The following is an 18,236-nucleotide window of genomic DNA, read 5'->3' on the forward strand; positions in this document are numbered from 1 at the left end:
AATGCACAAATAAGTGGTAGTTATTATTACTTTGACCTCTAATGTACCAAGAGTTCATGAAAGCATCATGCATTCCAACTAAAACGACACAACATACATTTCCTTCCAAATAAAGTGACGGCATCAAACAGTCATCTTTCAGTTCTCACATGTCAACGGTACTACCTCATTTCCCAGTGGTTAGGGTGTGTTAAGGGCTGTTTCATTTTTTAAATTACAGGCAACTGAAAAGCCAAGTCTCCTCCAACTCTCAAATGCAGCACGAAAAGACACAACAGGATCATTGATAACCAGGTGAATCTAAATACATGAAGCATTTAAATGTTGAACAAGCTTTTTATTTAGTTTCACATATTCATATGTGCTTTTGAAGAAGATACAGTGTGAGAAGTATTATTCTTAGAATCTATTTATGGGTTGTTGGCAAATCTTGTATGATCTAAAGGTTTGAATGAACTGCTCATAACCACTGCTGTTCTTTTCTTTCATTTTCCTCAAGTCACTACGCGCCAAAGAAGTTGTACTTTACTTTAAACTTTAACTGCACTCTGCCATGACTCACACATCAAATTATCGAAGCACCCGTTGCATTATGGGCCAACCATCCCATTACACTTCCACATACGGGAGAAAAAGTAGCTAAAGATTGAGTTTTTCAAATTTTGTGGAAAATAAACATTTGTAACCTCTGAATAAATGCCTTTGTGTGTGTGTGTGTGTGTGTGTGTGTGTGTATATACACATATATATTTATTTGAAATGATACACTACAATTATATCATGATTTTAAATGAGTGTATATTCACATTAACCCTTTTTGTGCATACATATTACAACATGAATTTGTGCCACATCAGGCTTCTGAGTGCACATCCACTTACTTTGGTGATAAAAACAACTATTGTTACAAGTTCACAGAGACAGACTGACACCATTTAACGAGCTCGGACTTGTCCATCCTCCCCTTTTCATCTAGGTAAACACAGGTAATCAGTGCTTCAAGGCAGACATTTCTTCTCGCCTATTCTCAACTCCCAAGGGACTAAACATTTTCTAAATTGAGGAATGAATTCAAGTTTGTCTTTGTTAGTCGTTCATTCGGGTTTTAAAGCCCTTAAGCTTATGCTCAATGCCTGTGTTGTAAAGGGGTTTGATGCTGTAGGTAGGAACCAACAGCGCAAAATATTCTCAAATTTGATCTAAAAATAATAATAATTTCAACGTGTAAATCAATACTCGCATATTGTGAAGCCCGGTGCCACAGTCACACGATGACACGACACTCTGCACACAAACAGTCACACCAACATTTACTCTCCTCGCCTGCTCCCACAGATAAGCAGTAAAAGGCGCGGTTTCATTTTCTTTTACGCAGCCATTTAAAGCAGGAAAAGCACACACGCCGATCAACAGGGTTTGGTCTTCAAGTCTTGACTTCAGTGAGCACTATCAACTTCGCCTGTTCCCACTGTTTATCTTCCTCTGTCCCTTTCGGGGGAAGCTGTTTCTCTCCCACTCCGCTTTGGCCAAAAGGTCACGCAGCAGCTTCTTGTACAGTTTTTAATGCAAATCATGGTGTGTTAAAACGGTGCTGTGACAAGGAGAAGAGGGGAGAGAAGATTTCTTCAGTCAAACATGTTCAAGCCTCCATACGAGTTTGTATTGCCACTGCTTGACAGTGGAGGGACCTAGGCTCATGTAGCCGTCCTGTGGTTCGTTGACAGTGCTGGGAGGCTCCGCAGACCAGATCTTCTCTCAAGGTGCCCTTTGTGGTGCCAAAATGGAGCCAGAGTTTAGAGGGCAGCTCTAGCGACTTTTGTTCTTTTTTGAGTTTCCCTGAAGAAAACAGAAAAGAAAAGATAATACACAATCAAGTTATTTCCAGATTTGGTACAACATTTTTAAGAACTGTGTTGCGTTTGAGTGCAGCAAGTTGAGATTCGTTTTTGCATTCTGTTTCAAAATAAAAAAAAAACAACAAAACATGCTGAGGCTGGCCTCTCTCGCCTTCAGGAGAAAATCACTACCTTTACTCACTAACATGTTCCGTCCTGCAACTTCCCAACACGCAGCCATCTGTGTGCGCACAAGCAGGAACATGCGCGCTTAAAACGGGCCTCTTTCTGCCGCCTCAACTTAACGACTTCTTCAGATGCTTCCAGCAGGTGCTTTTCCCATCAGGCCCCGCCGGCAACCACAATACCACCGATGACCTCCCACTTCACCTCATAACTGACAGAAACTTTACAATGTCACATTTCCCAGACAAACCTGAAATGATGCTCCACACTCCATAAAGCCTCTGGGATTTATTTCCCCCCACTCTTCAATGACAGTTTTTAAGATTTATTTATATATACGGAGACTGACAGCTGAAAACAAACCTGAGCACGGAGCTACATTTGTGAAAGGCAACACTTCTGACAAGACCTTTTATTTAAAAAGAATAAAAAGCAGACACTAGGACAGGAAGGTGCAGGTGTTGTACCTTGCTGCCCAGTTTGAGCGTGTCGATTTCTTCTCTCTGCTTGCTCAAGGTCTCATTCATACTACACAGGTGGTCGCTCATCATGCTGAGCTGGTCTTCGTAGCTCCTCTTCGTTGTAGTCAGCTCGTCCTGTATGAAACACCAGTTACAAAGAGAATGTTTTCTGTGTTGGGAGGAGGCTCCTGTCTATACTTAGACGGGAAGCTTTTCGGTAATGAGTCTGGCTTCTACCTGCAAGCGTGTGATGTTCTGATTAGCCAGTCTGACCTCCTCACTCAGAGTCTCTCGGGATTTTTCTGCAATGGCTAATCTCTTGGCCAAAGCTCGACACTAGGAAGGGAAAAAAGGAAAGTTAACTGCATGTCTAGCACACTTTACAGATCTTTTTCAAAAGTTGAAATAAAAGGGAGATATTGCTTTGAGTAATGGGGATATTTAAGGACAGTGCCAATGGTTTTTAAAAATAGTGACAGTTTAATTCCAGAGACACAGACTCAAGATCAGGTGCGTTCCTGTTGCTACGATACAAAATGTTGATGACTGACATACCGGTTAATCACAATGTGACCGAATGTCACTTAGAGAAGTATCTACATTCAGATCACGGCTCAGCTTAATGCTAAGAATATAAAGTGTCAGTTTCTCAGTAAAAAAAAAAAGAAGAGAACACTTGATGATAATGGAACTCAAAAAACATTTCCAGAGCACAAAGAGGAAGGAAAATAGACACAAGGTTAACTCCTGGTTCAGTTTCTTTGCCCTCCATTCTCAAATTAAAGAAGCAGACAAAAATAGTACACAAGAGGGAGCAGGGACAAGTGACTGTTCTGCACTAAATGTATTTGGGCGTTTCGTGGTGGAGGTTGTAAGAGTTTCCATATCTCTCCACAGGTGACATGTAATGTTGGAGAGGCTGTGTGCGATGAAACGGTCAGTTCTTTGCTACGATAAGGAGTGCAGCTCGGGCTTCACCTCAGAGTGAAAATGCACAGCTTTGCTGTCTGAAATCTGGAGCTGGGTCGTGAGCTCTCCCACTCTGGCCATGTAGTGAGTCTTTATCAGCTGCTCCCGGGACCCCTCGTCTCCCACCTGCCAAACACAGACACAACATCCCCCCAGATGAGACTTGTTTACTTCTGGGAAGTATCATGATTTAAAAAAACGTTTTTCTTTATTTAAATATGTCAATTGGTTAGATCTGTGACAACTCACATGCTCAACTGTCGGTGTTGTGCACAACATGCCAACCTGGCAACAAGACAAAAGAGAGAAAGATGTCAGGAACTTCATCACATACTGGACGTTATAAAACCCAGCCGTGCAAGAGACAATAACAATACAAGATAAAACACAAATAGTACAGCAACTAGTGAATTAAACTGCCCTGGATTGTGACTGCACTGAACTCTGCACTGACTTGCTCAAACCAAAGTATTCTTCTATTCTGCAGCATCAGCACATTTGAAGTCTGAGTTTTATGAGGCAAAAACTTGCTTAGTGTGGGAGCTACAAGAAAAGAGCAATAACGCTCCCTTTGTTGTAGCAAATCAGACACCAGTGCCGTGGGCAGAAAATGTCCACTGCAAGAGAACACTAACAAGCACAGCAACCAATGTAGTGACTGTACCAGGCTGGTGCACAGCGTAGCCTCTTTCTCCGCAGCCTTCTGCTCTCTCTCTGCTTCCTCAAGGCTTTCTGAGAGCGTGCTGGCTGCAGCTGGATGGGAGTTTGGACTTCCCCCTAGAGCTGCTGCGAGCTGCAATTCCAGGTCCGCAATGCGCTGGTTCTCCTTTTCCAACCGCACCTTCCCCAGCTGGGCCTCCAGGAGCCAGTGCTCCTTCTCCTGCTCCAGACGAGCAATCTTGTCCTGGCTCTGATGCACCTACAGGGAGGAGAGGAGAGGAGAGGACAGTGAGCTGATGGGATGAGGGATGAGCAAAGGGCAGCAGTATTAGGCAGGTAAAGACTTTTCTAAAACACTTCTTTTTTTTATTATAAAAATGTGTAAAAGATGAGGTCCTGTGGTCTTTTCATATCATCATTCTGCACTTTTATGACAACTCTTCCACATCCCTGTCTTTCCCAGAAACTATTGATGGTGCTGTTCTGCAGTCACAACAAACATAATTGCATGTGGAACCATTTTGGGCTTAACCTCCATGTTATTATATCACTGTCTCTAAGGCAACCAAACCTGGTTGGCTCAATGACTCATACATGGTCACATTGTCCACATACCACTGGTGTCTCCTTGAAAAATGATTCCGAAAAATCTTAAAAATGTTTGAGCATTTAACCAACAAAAATAGTTTCCAGAAAAAATATCTGAGCCGAGTGTCCTACCTGTTGGGTGAGACCTTCTCTGCTCTCAGTGGAGCTGGTGAGTATACGGCGATTGGACAGGGCTTCTCTGTATGGAACAGACGGCGGCCTGCCCTGGAAAAATAAACAAAACAGAAAGCATAGTGGAAACCGGTCATTCATAAATAAATAAACAAAAAACAACAAAAAACTTTTTTTTTTATAATTAACTGGATTAATATAGCATTATACTTAAAGCTACTATGAGGAACTATTTTTTGTGTTGAGTTTGGTGGCCTCTGTGGACAGAAGTGGTAGTGTTTCCAATCGACAGAGTCCCTTCAAATCTCTCCTTTCACTGCAGCATGGTCTGACAGTCTGCCCCACTGAGTCCTGGTTCTCCTGGGCCTCCCTTCCCTCGAGCAGGACCAGCAATTAGGTCTGGGCCTTCAGCAGCGCGGCGTCGGTGTGGCCGAACGAGGAGCCTCTGCTGCTGGACACAGAGCTCTGTGACTGCAGGTCGAAGGTGGAAGCAAAGTCGAACCTGGGTCTCGCCACATTGGGTTTGTTGCTGCTGGAGTCTGAGCTGAAAAAGTTCTGGTGACTTTACATGATTTCGTCTGATTTCATACAGACCCGGTGGCACCGATGACGCGTATTAATAATAACTATATAGAAATAGCGAATCTTCTTGCTGATGATCTTGTTTACTCATGTAGGTTATAGAGAGGCATCAGTATTACATTGAGACCATTCCATAACCAGTTAAAAGTTCCTCATAGTAACTTTAACAAAGTCCTTTCAAATTAAAAGAAAAAAAGGAAAAAAAATCAGAGAAAACGTTTGAAATATTCACAAAGCCGATTTACAAGATGTTACAGATGTTGGCTTTGTAATCTCAATGTGCACAACATCCCAAAGTCTGGGAGCTTTAACTGCAAAGGCTCGGTCACACTGTATCATGAGCAAAGACCTGGAAATAATCATCAGATTTAAGCATATACTGACCTGTTTGATAGCATGTATGTAGGCAGAGGCTTTCTTTTTGTTGGCCAACATACTCTCTGCTTGCAAAGGGTTGAGTGCTACTGTGCTGCCTCTTGGACTGTAGCCTGATGATGTGAAGAAGTCCAAGTTGTTGCTAAAGAAAGTAGCAATCTGCAACAAAACAGTGACATAATGTCTTGTCTCATTAAAATCAAAGAGATCCTTGCAGCCTCCATATTTAAAGAAACACTAATTATGCCCACATGTCTCAATGCAGCTACTCAGCATTCTGTTGAGCCGCAAATTAACCAGTGTGTTCACGAGAGAGATTATCACACCGAGTGTCCAGGATGATAAATGTCTGAGCAATTAAGCTTTTGCCTGCAGAGATGATCACTCTCGAAAAGCGGCTCACACCACACATCATGTGCCAGTGTATTAGTCGGCACTACAGCCCGCTGGACTGTGCCTCCTGTCAGCAGACACGTCTCAGCCAACGCGCCACTTGATTCATGAAGAGAAATCGCTTTTTTTCCCTTTCCACGGACTGGGGAGCAGCTGTACAAACTGTGAGTTGGACAGTATCTTTGAACATTAAACGGCCGCCCACCTGCGTCCTGTCGTTCTGTGGTGGCAAAATGACCAATTCCAGTTGCAGTGAAATCTCACCGCTACTTGCAATTAAGCTTTTGTGCTTCACACCATCGACAGATAACACTCGCTGTGTGAACACACGCTATAGGGAAAATAAACTTGGCTGCAGCCTGCCCCCTGTTGGCCATACCTTGCCGGTGCTGCTGGTCAGAGAGCCCAAAGACCCCAGCAGGCACTCTGTGGTGGTGCAGAGCTTCTGGGTGATGGTGGGGAGCTCCTGCTCAAAGCTGGCCTTCTGGTTATAGTGCTTTGACATCTCTGGACACAGGGGGAGGAAAACAGAACAGCAGGCGGCGCATTCAGAACACGTTTCTTCAACAGCTTCTTCCCTGCCACAGTCAGACTGATGGCAAACAAAACTGTGAATAGGAATAGCACTCAGGACTAGCTTATTTATTTATTACTGTAACATTATTATTTTAAAACTGTATCTAATATCCTTCTTGTACATAAGACCACCTTTTGTACATATACCACCGTATATATAGTGTTTTCATATTTTATATTTTTTCTCTGTTGACTCAGAGAGCCCTGCACAAAACATTCCAATGTGTCTGGATGTTGGTCTAGGCACAAATGGCAAAATAAAAACCTTGAACAGCTACATATTACATTTCTATCATCTTTTGAGATCAAAAGGCAGCCGTTTTGTGAAGCCCCTCTACCGATTGGTGTGTAAATGATGCAATTGTATTCCATAGAGTAAAACTGCATGTCTTTAAAGTATATTTGACCACAATCACTGTCCCCACAAGTACCAAGACAAGGGTCCTCATTATATAAACACATTTCCACTCAGCTAATGTGTCATCTTAACACAAGTGACTCTTCTCTGCCAGAGAGTACTAAATGATACTTCCATTTCACATTGGAGTGTGGTAGACGCTGGATATTTGCACTTCAAAATATGCTGGTGGGTATCGTCATGAAAACAGAAAATGAGTCTGACTTTTATGAATGGCAACAGCAGCGAGGTGGATACATGAGGGAATCGTTGTGCGCGTCACACTGGTTGCGAAAGGCTGTGGATGAAAAATGGCTTGAGGTGCTGCTCACCTTTAATGGCATCATGAAGACTGTGTAGGCAGGCAGCTAGCTGGGTGAAGACAGCCGAGGTGCTGCTCGGTGGCATGGCATCCTGCCGAACACCTGAGACACACATTGCACACATTTGTAAAACAAGCATAGCAAATCACTTCACAGGAGCACCCCTTCTTTCCATAAAAACTTTAAATTACGATCACCTTTAAAAACATACATTTTTATGTTACTTTTCTAATCCAAAAATAACTGTGATGGACAGAAGTATATAACATGTTCACCAGGTCCTGAATAAAGCTCAGAGCAAAAACTACAGAAACCAACAATCTGTCTCTAAAACCATCAGCTGTATGAACTAATGTGTCACATATGTATTTTCAATGTTAACTTACTGGGTAAGGCCAAAAGCTTAATGTAGCTCTGCAGCTTCTCAAACACAGAAGTAACTTTCTTCATGTCACTCTGCAATTCCTGGTTTTTCGCAATAAGGGCGGCCGTACAAAGAGGTGTGTTGCACTCTTCTTCTAGGCTGAAAAGAGAGGAGAGGATCAATACAGCCTTACTCGCACATTTTCACACAGACCCCCCCCAATCCCCCCCCCACACACACACACACAGAAGCACTGACCTTTTCAGCTGGTAGGGAAGAATCTTTTGCAGAAAGTGGGTGTATGAGGAGAAATTGTCAGCAAAGCTCTTCAGCTTAACCACAGTCTCCTTAAATTCAAGAAAATAAAAGGACACAGTTGGCGGTTGTCTGTAAGCAAGCATCATGAACAAGCCCACAGAATGTCCCTGTCCAAAAACCACTCACCAGTACAGTGACTGTGTCCTCTGTGATGCTTTGGTGTAACTGTAGAAAGCCGTCCTCCAGGGGGCGCACATAGGCTGCATTCTCATGGAGAAACTGAGAAAACTAGGTAGACAGAGGAATCATGCATTTAAGCTTGTATGTACACTGATTACTATTCATTCTATATGCAAAACCACGGCTACTGTCTTTTATTGTTGACGTAAATGTACATCTATAGTCTGTATTTCTTCTGTCGGTTGCCTCACCTTCTGGTTTAGGGGGGAGATTGGTTCAATGGAGGAGTCCAGGGGGTAGATGTGCACTCTCTGTTCCGTGTACGAGTGGAAGTTCAACAGAGCAGCCACCAGGTCCTGAATAAAGCTCAGGGCCTGACCTGCCACGTCCCGGGCTTTAAGCTGAAACCACAGAAAGAACACATGCTATGTTTTAGTCCCGTCTCTGAAGAGATTCAGCTGGGTGAACAAATGTGGGACATATGGTATCAGATGTATTTCTTCCAAACAATTTGGTGATTATTTGATGAGTCAATCCCCAAAAAATTATCTGCAACTCTTTTGATAACCAATTCATAATTTGAGTAAATTTTAAACAAATATATCAAACCTTTTCAAGTTCCAGCTTCTAAATTGTGTGGATTTGCTGCATTTTGTTTTGTTTTAAGTGATAGTACTTTAAATGTCTTTGTGTTTTGGACTGTTGGTCTGGTAAAACAAGGCATCTACACCTTTCACTGTTTCCTGACATTTTATCTGCTAAAAATAGTCCCCTCGTTGTGTATGGAGATCTCAACTGTGAACATAGGAATGGTCTGTTATTAAGAGCAGTGGCCTTCTATAAAGAAATAACAGATGCCATAATTGATCAAAATCAGAATTAAGTAATACAATAACAAAAGTAACAAAATAATCTGTAGTTGTGTTGCTATCTACCACACTTACTAAAGTAATAATAAACAAAAAATAAAAAGTTTGGAAAAAGTTTAAAACGATAAAAATGTGGGTTTGAGAAACTGTTAAATGTATTATGCTACAAAAAAAGAATACATGTAATAATTTCTGTGGAAATAGAATTGTAATTTTAGACTACAAGTAGGAACCAATTGAATGCATGTGCACTATAAACCAATAACAATGTGCTTTGCTTTCTCACTCACCTGGTGCCTTCGATTGTGTGGTGGCACATTTAGGCTGTTGTAGTCACCAAATTCTGCAGGGTAGAAGAGAAAGGCGGTCAAACCAGAGCCAATCCTCAATCTCTGCACCGCATTTTATTGACTCGACAAATATAGCTTAAATGGTTTAGCCTCCTTGCGTGCAATATTACAGTTTGGGGTATTTACTCCTGGGCAGAATGGTGTTATGGCAACAAAGAACTAAATGTTCTCAAATAGAAGTCTGCTCTATATAGTAGCTCAGAGATACTCACTGGTGTCATTGAAGGGCACTTTCTCCTGGATAACAGTGCTGCTCTGTTTCACCTGTCTGTTAAGCTCTGACTGGCACCGCCTCACCTGTTGCTGACTGCAAAAAAAAAAAGTTTAATAGATGAAACTATGCATTTTACTTGATAAATCAATTAATAGGTTTTGAGAATTACAACTAAATGCATAATGTGAAATGTATACTCCCAAGGTTGATGTCAAAAACTAAATTACAATACAGTTCTGAATTTTTAGAATGCAGGTACATGATAGTTTCACAGATCATTTTACCACTGATGACGTGATTTTTTATATGCATCTACTCGTGGGGTTTATCTAACTATTATGTATACTGTATGTACTTCCTATATGCGAATCACCCTTCTGGTTTTCCGACACCACACTGGTGGATTAAATCGTTCTCAAACCGTAAATAAAAAGGATGATGTACCACTCTTCTGTTCGCATTCTGCACTCTTTTGCTTCTCTCTCCAGAGTTTGAGCTTTCACCTGTCAGAAGACAATATACACATTCTAATAAACTTCATTAAAATGTACAATGACATAATGTACTTCATCATCTTCCCCCTCTTCCTCCTCACCTCTAAACGAGCCTTGTCACTCTGCAGACGCTCAACTGTTTCCATGTACTTAGTGGTGAGTCCGTCCACAACAGCCTGGTGCTGCTTGGAGTCTTTTTCCAGCTCCTGCAGTCGCGTCGTCAGCTCAGCCTCCTGCTTCCTGTGCTGCTCATCTGCGTCGTAGAACTAATGCATAGACAGCAACCCAGGCCCATCACATGCATGGCCCCACCGGTACATTAACTATATACATACAGAACAATCTAAACATAACACAGCTGCTTACTTGGATATGAAGTCGCTCATTTTCTTCTATCTTTTTCTGCAGGTCCTCATCAAAAACACTCTGAGTCTCTAGACCATGCTGTGACGGAGAGTCTGCTTTGCTCTGGAGGAGATACAATAGGGATTGTTAATTGTGATCTTCTGCTTCTACGAACATTAGCGTATATTGATGAGCATTATTGAGTTTGCGAATTTCATAATCACACATGTTGATTATGCTGTTTTTTGCTAGCATATCAAATTCATGTATACGAGTACATCCTGTTCCCTCTAGCCAACTGTGTAGCCTCTTCCTTAATTTCCCTCATGATCACCTTCCCCTTTTTGCCCTTGGATTCACTGACAGCAAGTTCCTCTTGAAGCAGCTCCACCCTTTTGGCCAGCTGTTGGTTCCTGAAGCTGAGACTGTCCATCTCCTGCTCCTGCTTCCTGAGGCTTTGGTCCCTTTGCTTAAGCTGCTCCTGATGAAGATAATGACAAACACATGTTGCGTATCAACTTGCTGTACATGTCTTCTCACAACCAGTAGCACATTGAGCAAATCACTACCTCTAAACCATGTCAATGTTGTCAAAGAAATTCTGCCATGAGAAACATTTGAGGATGATTTTTCCAGAAAAGTTTCCAGTTTGTATTTGAACCCCCAACCAAAACCATTGATGACCCTGTGGGAGAGACAGTTTTTCCAGACCCTGGTGGAGGGTCTGTGCCTAAAGGTTGGAGTCATTTTTGTCACACACTGTGTAGCGGAGAAAAGTGCCAGACTGAATTGGTATCACAATAAATACTGCACTCATGCCGAGTGAATTATTCAGGTCGAGAGGAAACTAACAAATGAAACAAGGGTTCCTTGCAAATATGGCAGAGCTGACATTGTGCAACTCCAGCAATACTAGCAACATTGCAATGAGTACTAGTAAGATCAGGTGACCATCTGGATTTATTTAGCAAAAAACATCTACAACACTTCATTTAGGCTTTAAGATTACCCTGGCAACCTGATGATGGATCTCAGTTCATAATATGATCTGTAATCCCCAAAGCATTAAAGTTGTGTCTGATTTATTAAGCCTCTATCAGGAATAAAATTTGATATAACAGCTGTGGATCATAATTTTTGTTGTTGTCTTCTAAGTCACTACCTTAAATGAGGCAGAGTTGGCCTGTTCGTCCACAACTGCCTTCTTCAGCACCTGGTTCTGGGCCCGGAGCTGTGAGAAGAAAAAAAACAGAGGATGAGACATAAAACATTATCAGTGATCAACATTGAGACCCAAAGGAGGTTGTCAAATAAATAAGCATTTGTATGCAGCATCTTTAACTGAAAACACATTTATCATTTATCATATGCAAATATACACAAATATCATATGCTTGTGTGAAGTTGTCGTTTATTCGTCCTGGTCTGCATAACATGAAGAGAAAAGTCACCAAAATAATTAAAACTCAGTGCTGTTTTCTGACCGTCTAGTGGCCTTTAAACACAAACTTAATTCAGCATATCGGCAGTATGTGGGACAGCTACATAGTCAGCACTTCCTGAGCAGGATATGGTGCTTGGCTAACGGGGAGATCAGAGTTGAACAGGAAACAGCACACACTCCCCGTGCTGTCAGCTGACACAGAAACAAAAGGGCACAAACAGCCAAGAGAAATTGCAGACTCACAGGCTTTACTGTCACCTGTTAACAAATTAACCAAATGTTGATAAGTGGAACCTAGTGGGATCTTTAGCTGCTTTGTTCGTCACAATCAAGCGTAAACACGCTACAATAACCATAATCCTGAAAAACCTGTTTTGATATTACAATATCAAATCAGTGTACACTCAGTTATCCACACGTGTATTACTCTACCTTCACATCAGTCTTTGTTCACACTGTTTCAGAGGGTCGTGTTGATTGATATGTTTGTTGCAATTGGTAGTTTACAGGTGTTGAATTATATTGAATTATACTTGTAGGTTTTTCTTATAAGAACACACAGTCTCAGTCTAAGAAAATATAAAATCAACTGCACCACAAATGACATCTCCCAAACAGCCCATGTAGTTAAATCAACAGCTTTTTAAAAAAACAATACAGCCTTCATGAAGATATGCTTTATTGCAAGGGGATTTTATGACACAGAGTTCATTAGCTAGGTTCAGATACGAGTAACCTAGCTAATTAACTCAGTGTTGAGGGCATCTCTTTGCACTGACCAAAGCTCTGTGTATAGCTAATACTACGGATTCCACTCCAGTAAAGTGTCGTATGTGAGTAAATATGTTCAGGTAGCGTTGATTACAGGAGCATATTGATAACAGTATTAGCAGGTGGCTAACGCTAATGCTTCTGAGTTCCAGCCTTGTCAGCAGTCAGCTAGCTAGTTAACGGTGTATTTAACAATGACAACTACCTTAACGTCATTAACATTACATGAAAGAACAAAATGCCCCTGTTTTACCTTAGAGTACTCCTGTGCCAGCTTGCTGTATTTCGTTTGGAGATCTGTAACGTTAGCCATTGTCGCTGGACACGTTCACGTTATCACCAGCCGCTAAAACGTGGACGCTAGAAGCGCGGTGTCCTCGCGAGCCCCGCCGGCTGACAAGTAGAACCGTCAGGTAGCTCGCGCCTCACGCTGACGGCTGTACGGAACGTTGACGGTTGACGCCGGTTAGCTGAGAGCCGGCCAGTTTGGGTTAGATAGCTCACAGTTGTCGTTTAATGTCAGTGCTTCGGGGTGTCTTGTTCCGTTACTTTGGAAAACTATCCTCGAAAACATAGTCGCAGAGTGACTGACGTGAGTCCCGGGGAAAGAAAGCGGTTGGCAGTCGTCTGATTTACGCTAATTTCTGACCGGATGTTGTTCCGACTTGACAGCAACGGCTTTTCTTTTTTTAAGTTAACACCATCAGCGGGAACAGAGCTAACGCTAGCTAGATAGCTTAGCTGACTAACTTAGCCAACGGCTAACTAGCTTGTAGCAAAACAAATCCTGACACCGAGTAGCACATGCAGGTGTGACACATGTGACAGCGGCCGCACAGCCTTCTACTGAGTGCGCGTGGCTGCTGCCGAGCTAATCAAACAGCCGTGACAGCCATTCGTCTGAAGCAATACATTCAGTTTCTGAGAAGCAAAAGCTTCCTCAAACGAGAACCGACGCCGACCACAGACACAAGCGTAGGACATAGAAAAGTGGTGAGCTGATGTAAACAGGGCGCCGTCTAGCGTTGGATGGATAGATAACAGTTAGATGGAAAATAAAATAACACTCAGAAAGGGACAGTTCTTCATAATGAGTACTTTTTCTGTTTTTATACTTGATAATGTATTTACGTTGACTTGTAATACTTACTGATAATAAAGTATGTCAACACTCTGGCGTTACTAAATATGATATTAATGAGTGTGACATGAAATAGAGCTACTATATTAACATCCTTTCCTCTCCCTGAAAAATAGAACTAAGGCCATTTACAATTAGGACCAGTGATGTCACTGCTAAATTATTTACTGCTGAGTTTGAGTGTGGTATGGGTTGCATTCACAAAAACAAGGTCAGAAATCACAAGCGGGTTGCAGCTCTGTGAAAGACAGTCTCTGTGATTCTCCTTTAAAACGCACATGACCTCATTTAGACTCGAAGTGAAATGACATGCTGCTAATGCAGCCATCATGGCTCCAATCCTACAAGATTAATTTCACCTAATCCATAATAATCTCTATATTTTTCACCACAAAACTATTACCATTTCTTCTAATTTCCAAAGAAGAAGTTAACTGCTGAGTTCTTATTTTATCTGCCATTAAAATGTGCGACACAAAAGGGCTTTGCTTCAATGTTTTGAACCAAAGACAGACATTTCCTCTGCTGTTGTTTCACTATTCCTGATCTTGAACGCGCACACACACACAGGCAAAACACAAACTCTGACACGCACGCCACAGCCAGTGGCTCCAGCATTGTCTGGTTGCCTGGCAACTGTCGGCGTGGCGTGGTTGCTAGGGCCGTGTGGGAGGGGGGGAGGTGATGCTGCTCTGGTTTCCAGCTGAATTGAGGCAGTCAGTGGGGAGAAGCCCCCCTCTTCCCCTCCACACACAGGACTCTATTGAACAATAGAGCTGTGCCAATGGGCCCGAGGCTAGTCAGACAAGCCCTTGTTCAGGGTCACACTGTGTTCATCCCACAGTCCTCCATGACTAATTAACTTACAGCGGAGAGTGTCGTTAGGACATCTGATGATGCATCCATCCATCACTGGCACAGCCCTGGAATTTACATTAATGTGAGGTGCATTTCTGGCAGCCCGCCATGTTGGTGCAATCAAAAGACTCTGCAAGAAGAAAAAGAGAAAGTGTGGTGGAGCCGCCACACGTAGTGCCGCGCACAGCGAGTGCAGTCAAAACAGTCCCGACCTGCTGCTGGTCTTGGTGGGAAATATTTGCCAGCTCTAACATGGTTATTAGAAAACTGAGAAAGCAGCTACATGGAGAAGGTAGCTATTCTCAAGAATAGACTATTATTAACAAGAACTTCAATCTTGTGGCCTTCACAGCAGGTGGCAATGTTGATCAAAAGATTTCGCTCGTGTAGGCTCCTAATGTAAAGTGATGGCACTCTTGTGTTGCGGAGAAGAGTTTGGAGGGCAAAAAAATGTGTCAAGTCTTATTTTCAGTGATGAAATGCTGAAACTGAGCTGCTGCTCTGACTAGAATGAAAAAGGCAGTGAAAACAAGAACAGGTTTTTATTAATATTTTGTAATACCATATATAATGCAATTGCATATCTTTGGCGAAAATAAATCTTATAAACATTTTATCAACAGAGGTTAGCGTACAAAAACCAAAAGGTGTGTCGGTCCAATAGACATGGCAGACAACTGACACAAATTGATACTGGGTTGGCAACTTTGTCAAATGCAACAAAAATGTTCATCATACCCTTAAGAACTGCAACAGAAATTTTGAGAATCGCATAATCAATAGTCATTAACAGCTGTCGAGCAATAAGGGAACTGGGTTTTGAGTTGGACGCCTTAATGTTTAGGTGGCTCATCCACAGACCTGGCTCAGGTCATGCGAGTCTAGTTTTCAACTTCCCATAACAATACCTGGAAGCATGAGTTATGAGTGGCACTCGTTTTTTTTTTTTTAAAGGCTCCAATCTGTGACGAGACCGAGAACCAATATTCAATTTGTGACAACTTAGTCACAATATCTAAACATTAGCATGAGACAAATGTAGGAAAAAATAAAATGATTCAATCTTCGTCAATGAGATTCTGCAGTACAGGGGGAATGTGTCTATCTTAAAGTTTATACCCCAGCTGTGCATCAATTTTGGCAACAAAAGGTTTCAGGATCAATGTTAATAAACTATCCAGCTTAACAAAAAGCAAAACAAAACATCAAGAAAACCTGGCAGTCATGGTTAGATTGAAAAAAAACAAAACAAAAAAACACCCGCTCTAAAAACAATAGACATTGGCAAAATACTTAATCACTATAACATAGTGAAAGAAAAAAAAGTTGTATTGCTGTAAAATAAGACAGGGAGAAAAACAAAATACTTAAGTGGAGTTTACAAAGGGAGAACAATAAATGTGCCTAGTCACTCGTTTCAAATGACCAGTGTTTGATAGACTTTGCATTCAATAATCCCATAAATTAATGTCATAAATAAGGTGATGATTAATGAACAATAATTTGTTCTTTTTTTCACAGCTAAACAAGACCAGTGTATGCAAGTATTACTTCTGAGAACTGCAGCTTACTCTGCTAAGAGCAGTTCCCACTCTAAAGCTACAAAAATAACCCAAGAGACTGGTGAAATCACTGTACTGACCAGCGTCCTCTCCCATTTCCTGTTCGGATGATTCAATAAACTATAGGGCATTGTTGCTCTCACAACTGCATTGTGGCAGCAGGGGAATAAAGTTACCACTGCCCTTTGCACTTTTACATCAGTGGCACAAGAAGATGTTTGGCACTGACCATGCATGCTATACTAACAGTCACTGTGACAATGTGATCTAGTGCTGCGGGAAGAAATATTACGATGTTTGTTGCCCCTTTTGAGCGTCCATGCTACCTTGTATTGTACGCTGCCAGTGTACAGCCTTTGTAAAAGCTCACATGAGAATTGTAGCCTTTTACATAAGCGGCTCGCAACTTCCCCTCAGTGAACTGCATGCAATCAACTGACAATAAACACTCCGTTTCACAGCTTGAGAAGAAAGCGTGCACTTCCTTATTTTGTTCGAGGAGGAAGAGCAAAGACGAAACACTTGTGGCCAGCCAGAACTGTGGGCACAACATTATGTCTTCAAGCCTCCAGCTCTCTCTGGCCATAGACTGCCCCCTTCTCGTGCTTTGCACTGGAATATGCACCATGATCTGCACTTTTCTTTTTCTTTTAACCAAAACAAACACACCCTCTCTCAAGTTGTGAATTAGCTTTGCCACAGGATCAGCAAACAGAAAATGAGCTGTATAATTTTGCCATTTTCTAAAGTACATGGATTAAAAAAAACAGAACTGAAAACCCAAATAATGGAGCGAGAAGCTGCGTTAATTTCCCGTCCGTTCCTTTTTCTGATTATTAACCAGCTTTGCGTTAAAAAAGGACCAGAAGCAAGCAGAGTACCAAGCAGCCCTACAATACAGCTGTAGCAAGGAGATCGGTCATCACACCGATCACATTCATCGGAGGAGTATGATTACTTTGTCAGCAGAGCAGAAAGTGTTTGACTATATCAAACTCTTTCGGTCAAGACAGTCAGTCATATCTCAGGTTTAGGCTGAAGTCGACATGCACTATGATACGCACACACACAAAAAATAAAAATAAAATCTATGGAGGATAACCTATGAACAGGCAGTGAACATCTGGCAACAAGTGGCAGATGTTCACTTTGCAAAGGCTGTCACCAAACATGTGAATATATGTCTGCACAATAAATGTCAAAAACACACTGATGAATGAAGGGGATCGACAGGATGAGCAATTGATTTGCAAAAAAACAAATAAAAAGAAAACAGCTTTCATTTGTATAGCACTGTAATGGCCGCACAAAACAGAGCGAAGTAGTATAGCTAACTTTGCAACTAAATTTGGCAGTGGCAGAGTAATACTATTTCCACATCTTGCTAATCCTGAAATAGAGCCAGAGCTTGTGTGTAATAAGTGTATCGCTTAACAAGATAATAGTACTACTCCATTCGTTTTCTTAATTGTAAAGTTTAACTAGCATACTCAACTCTTTAAAAATGCCACCATGAAATAAAGTCAAGGAAAGTTAAGGTTGTGGATAATTATTGCATCTCTCTTACAAGAGGATTCATGGAGCAGGAGTTCCTTTCAAAACAGTGGCATTTTTTTTTTCTTTAGCACAAAAAGGAGAAAATTATAACACCAGGAGGTTAGGTTTTGTCTGTTACAAACATGCACTCATTCGCTTCATAAATAGATTCACTTGGAAGAGGATACAGGTTTGAGGAGGAAGCATGCAACGCTTTGAGTTATAAAACCTTCAGCTTTTCCCATTTTGTCTTTTTTCGAGAAAAAAATCTTGAATCACAATCTTCTAATCCAACAGAAGCAGGCAGGTCATTTTGGATAGGTTTCTTGATGTTTTCTCCACAGCCCAAACACCAACCCCCAACAGTCACCCC

General features: G+C 41.7%; 1 protein-coding gene across 1 annotated transcript; it reads right to left on the reverse strand.

The window, feature by feature from the left end:
* Positions 1-328: 328 nt before the first annotated feature.
* ppp1r21 (protein phosphatase 1, regulatory subunit 21) lies at positions 329-13,079 on the reverse strand (the record flags this gene model as incomplete). Its single annotated transcript, XM_079229675.1, has 22 exons — positions 329-1,836; positions 2,489-2,617; positions 2,720-2,818; positions 3,461-3,577; positions 3,701-3,736; positions 4,116-4,370; positions 4,832-4,924; positions 5,798-5,947; positions 6,561-6,688; positions 7,487-7,579; positions 7,864-8,000; positions 8,100-8,188; positions 8,286-8,387; positions 8,531-8,680; positions 9,439-9,491; positions 9,711-9,805; positions 10,157-10,215; positions 10,308-10,472; positions 10,573-10,674; positions 10,886-11,032; positions 11,714-11,782; positions 13,020-13,079. 22 exons carry the CDS (start codon positions 13,077-13,079, stop codon positions 1,807-1,809), a joined length of 2,358 nt encoding a protein of 785 aa, XP_079085801.1. The 3' UTR covers positions 329-1,806.
* Positions 13,080-18,236: the final 5,157 nt, after the last annotated feature.

Source organism: Taurulus bubalis (genome assembly GCF_910589615.1).
Source record: "Taurulus bubalis genome assembly, chromosome: 14".
NCBI classification, from domain to species: domain Eukaryota; kingdom Metazoa; phylum Chordata; class Actinopteri; order Perciformes; family Cottidae; genus Taurulus; species Taurulus bubalis.